At 54.5% G+C, this 4,732-nt stretch overlaps 1 protein-coding gene across 1 annotated transcript in view; it reads left to right on the top strand.

The window, feature by feature from the left end:
• The window catches only part of LOC106725951 (granulocyte-macrophage colony-stimulating factor receptor subunit alpha-like), a gene marked incomplete at its 3' end in the record, with an annotated part of 12,936 nt that extends 8,697 nt beyond the window's left edge, over nucleotides 1-4,239 (top strand). Inside the window, exons 7-9 of the mRNA XM_014538906.1 lie at nucleotides 645-780; nucleotides 2,788-2,890; nucleotides 4,158-4,239. Coding sequence (XP_014394392.1) covers nucleotides 645-780; nucleotides 2,788-2,890; nucleotides 4,158-4,239 — 321 coding nt within the window. The remainder of the gene's footprint in view (nucleotides 1-644; nucleotides 781-2,787; nucleotides 2,891-4,157) is intronic.
• Between the last annotated feature and the right edge of the window lie 493 nt (nucleotides 4,240-4,732).

The following is a 4,732-nucleotide window of genomic DNA, read 5'->3' as shown; positions in this document are numbered from 1 at the left end:
GATCTGGGCCACAGGGGGGCTCCAGGGCGTGTCCGGCCCGTCTCGCTCAGTCCCGATCGGCCGGACCCCAGCAGCAAGCTCACCTACCGGTCGGAGAATCTGCCCCTGGTGGTCAGTGCACGTCATAGCGACTGGTCGACTGGTCAACTGTCTGCCCCCTGGTGGTCAGTGCATATCATAGCGAGTGGTTGAGCGGCCTTAGCATATCATTAGCATATTACGCTTTGATTGGTTGAACGGCCAACCAATCAACCAGACACATAGCATATTAGGCTTTTATTATATAAGATTTTTATTGATTTCAGAGAGAAAGAAAGGGAGAGAGAAACACCCATAATGAGAGAGAATCATGGTCCACTGCCTCCTGCACGCCCCCTACTGGGGATCAAGCCCCCAACCCGGGCCTGTGCCCTTGACGGGGAATGGAACCCTGACCTCCTGGTTCCTAGGTCGATGCTCAACCACTGAGCCACACCGGCCGGGCTTCTAAACATGTTTAGTTCAAGCTGTAGCGAGAGGAACAATATCCCCCAAACTCCTGCTCGCCTGGGACCTGGGAATGAATTCCCGCGTCCTCCCTCACCCCCATTCGGCCGGGCCGTGTCCCCCATGGTGCTCACGGCAGGTCCTTGATTCTCCGAAAGGTGTTCCTAAGAGGCAGCGAGGAGAACGTGTACCTGCTGCCCAGTTCGTCCATGAGAGCCGGGCACACCATCCGGGCGAGAGTAAAGTTCGTGCACAGTGAGCGGTGGAGTGACTGGACCCCCACCTTGCATTTCGGTGAGTCTAGAGGCTGCCTCCCTCCCATCACTCCATCCTGGAGACTAGACGTCTGAGATTGGGGTGTCCCCGGGGCTGGTGGCCGCCTGCCTCCCATCTCTCCATCCTGGAGACCAGACGTCTGAGATCAGGGTGTCTCCGGGGCTGGTGGCCGCCTGCCTCCCATCTCTCCATCCTGGAGACCAGATGTCTGAGATCGGGGTGTCCCCGGGGCTGGTGGCCACCTCCCTCCCATCTCTCCATCCTGGAGACCAGATGTCTGAGATCGGGGTGTCCCCGGGGCTGGTGGCCGCCTCCCTCACTCCCGCCTCTGCCTCCCTCCGTCTCCACGTGGCTGCTCCTCTGTGTCTGCGTCTCCTCTTCTGTGTCCGACAAGGACCCTGTCCCTGGAGGGAGGCCCCCCTGACCCAGGATGGCCTCAGCTCCAAACCTTCACTCCATCCGGTCTTCAGACACCCCGTGCCTTTCTCTTTCTTAAAAAAAATATTTTTTATTGATTTCAGAGAGGAAGGGAAAGGGAGAGAGAGAGAGAAACATCTGGCCCTGGCCGGTGTGGCTCAGTGGATAGAGCGTCGGCCTGCGGACTGAAGGGTCCCAGGTTCGATTCCCGGTCAAGGGCACTCGCCTGGGTTGCAGGCTCTATCCCCAGTAGGGGGCGTGCAGGAGGCAGACGATCTGTGATTCTCGCTCATCATGGATGTTTCTCTCTCTCCCTCTCCCTCTCCCTGCCTCTCTGAAATCAATAAAAATATATATTTTTGAAAAATATCAATGGGAGAATATGTTGGGATGAGGAATAACCAAAAAAAAAGATTGTTCATACATCATGTTTTTTGGGGGGGTCCATGAGCCCATAACGGACCCCTCCCAGCATAGGGGACCCAGGTCGGTCTTGTCGACACTCGGCGTTAGCCTACCCTCTGTCTGTATTCTACACTGACCCCCTGTACCCCCAGCCATATTTCTGGGGTCACCCCATAAGAGGGTCCCTCCTGGACTCAATGACATGGGCCATGAGCCCCTCTTTGTCACCTTATTCTCAACCACATTGGGGGGTTGTCTGTACAGGCCCCAGCTGCTGGCCACCCCCAATCTTGGGAAAGTCACCCCCAGAGGTCAGCCTGCCTGCTCTCTCGCCTTTTGGTGCCCATGATGCACCCCTACTCTGAGGCAGCAGGGGGCGCTGTGGTCACACAGGCCGGCCCCATAAGCACAGGGCGATGCAGTTTTCAGCATCCCTTGCACAGCCTCCTAATAGGCTGGCCCCATAGAACTGGCAAAAACGAACAAACAACAACAAAAAAAAACAACAACAACAAAACAACTAAAAACAACAACAAAAAACAACAACAAAAACAACTAAAAACAACAACAAAAACGACAACAAAAAACTAAAAAAAAACTAAAAATAACAACAACAACAAAAAACTCACAGGGTGGGGATCCCCGCTTGCCTTGGCCCAGCCATCCCTCGGGATCCATTTGGGGGGCACACGGGGCATGACCTCTAAATTCACACTTAGACATTCATTCCTTTGGCCTTGTCCCTGAACATTTCACACTCACACACTCATTCCTTTGGCCTTGTCCCTGCACATTTCACACTCACACACTCATTCCTTTGGCCTTGTCCCTGCACATTTCACGCTCACACACTCACTCCTTTGGCCTTGTCCCCTCACATTTCACACTTAGACATTCTTTTTTTTTTTTGCCTATGAGAAAGAAAGAGCTGGTGCTGGGCGGGTTCAGTCTTGTGAGCTGGGCATGGAGACAATGAGGGGGGGGTGTGGGGTGACAGTGAGGAGGGGTGGATACAGGACCCCAATAAGGAGATATTCTCTGTGTCCATGTTCCTGGGGTCCCTGGGGTCCCCTCCGCCCTTCTTCCTCTGACCACACTCTCTCACCTCATATTTGTCTTCTAATTCGATGGGGGAGGAGGGATGTGTGTGAAACAGACTGGGGTCCCTTCTGACCCCCCTCTCCTCCTCCCCGCCCACTGCAGGCCTCCCAGACCAGGATGTGGGCGGCTTCCCCGGTGCCCTTTTGGGGATGGTGGTGGGGGTGGCCGCGTTGGTCATCACCGTCTTCATGTTTCTCTGCACGAGGTAACTCCCCCCTCCCCAGACCCCCATCCCCACCCCCGCTCACCGAGAAAACAAACACACAAAAAACTCAAAAACATTACGCTCTGGGCCCTGGCTCAGTGGATAGAGCGCCGGCCTGCGGACTGAAGGGTCCCGGGTTCGATTCCCAGTCAAGGGCAGGTACCAGGGGTTGCAGGCTCCTCCCAGGTCGAGCCGGGCGCAGGTACCAGGGGTTGCAGGCTCCTCCCAGGTCCGAGCCGGGCCCTGGTTGGGGCATGTGCAGGAGGAAACCGCATCAATGTGTTTCTCTCACATTAATATTTCTCTCTCTCTCTCTCTTCCACTCTCTCTAAAAATCAATGGGAAAATATGCCCAGGTGAGGATTCACAAAAAAAAATATAAATAAATAAAATTGAAGGTCAGCCCGGCCGGCGTGGCTCGGTGGTTGAGCATCGACCTATGAACCAGGCGGTCACGGGTTCGATTCCCGGTCAAGAGCACAGGCCCGGGTTGCAGGCTCCATCCCCAACCAGTAGGGGGCGTGCAGGAGGCAGCCGATCCGTGATTTTCTCTCATCACGGATGTTTCTCTCTCTCTCTCCCTCTCCCTTTTTCTCTGAAATCAATTTTTTTAAAATATATTTTTTTTGAAAATGGAGCCGGAGCTGCCGCCCCAGTCTAACCCCCTGGCACAGCTGACACCTCAACCCTCCGGCTGTTGAAACAGGCCCAAGTCACCCTTGTCCGGGACCTAAAGCCACATTCTATCCCCAAAGATCTGTTTTTTGCAAAGAGACAACAGCAAAGCAAGTGTCTATCCATAGTTGCCCTTGGGGCAGTGATGGCGAACCTGTGACACGCGTGTCAGAGGCGACACGCGAACTCATTTTTTTTGGTTGATTTTTCTTTGTCCAATGGCTTTTAAATATAGAAAATAAATATCAACAATATCAATCTCTGTTTTACTATGGTTGCAAATATCAAAAAAATTTCTATAGGTGACACGGCACCAGAGTTAAGTTAGGGTTTTTCGAAATGCTGACACGCGGAGCTCAAAAGGTTCGCCATCACTGCCTTAGGGTGTGGGGTCCAGCTCCCCGCCATCCGTGTCCCACAACCCCATCCCCATTCGGCAGGAAGCGGGATTCCCGGGTGGATGGCGTCCAGGCCACACGACCTGAACTTGGCCGCTGGGTTGATCGGGGAGGAGCCTGGTGCCTCTGGGGTCAGACTCAGAGCCGGCGGGTCCCTCACAATTTCTCTTCCTTCCTCCCCCTCCCACCCCCAGGTTCTCCCTGAGACGCAAGCTATTCCCTCCGGTGCCCCAGGTGAAAAGGGAGGTGGCGGGCACCGGTGTGGCCTTCCCGGAGGTAAGAGCGTGGGCGGGCGGCCGTACCTGGGGGGACAGGCATGGGGCCGGGTGGCCCTGGAGGTTGGGGGTGCCCACAGATTTGCACGTTCTGGAATGTTCCACAAAAATTGAATCAGCCCAGCCGGTGTGGCTCGATGGTTAGAGCGTCGACCTATGAACCTGAGGTCCTGGGTTCGATTCCCGGTCAAGGGCACATGCCCTGGTTGTGGGCTCGATCCCCAGTAGGGGGCGTGCAGGAGGCAGCCGGTCCGTGATTCTCTCTCCGCATGGATGTTTTTATCTCTCCATGTCTCTTCCTCTCTGACATCAATAAAAATTTTTTAAAAATTAATTAATTAAAAAAATAAAATAAGTAAATGGATCTTGCGTGTCTGGCTTTCTCACTGAGCATCTTGTATTCAAGGCGCATCCACGTTGTCGGCTGGGTCAGGGCCGGCCTCCTTTTTCATGGCTGCGTACTATTCCACTGTGCGGACGGGACCCGCTCTGCT

The sequence above is a fragment of the Myotis brandtii genome, unplaced genomic scaffold (assembly GCF_000412655.1).
Source record: "Myotis brandtii unplaced genomic scaffold, ASM41265v1 scaffold2049, whole genome shotgun sequence".
NCBI lineage: Eukaryota > Metazoa > Chordata > Mammalia > Chiroptera > Vespertilionidae > Myotis > Myotis brandtii.
Note: the sequence above shows the minus strand (reverse complement) of the source record. Positions and strands in the feature narration are given on the sequence as shown.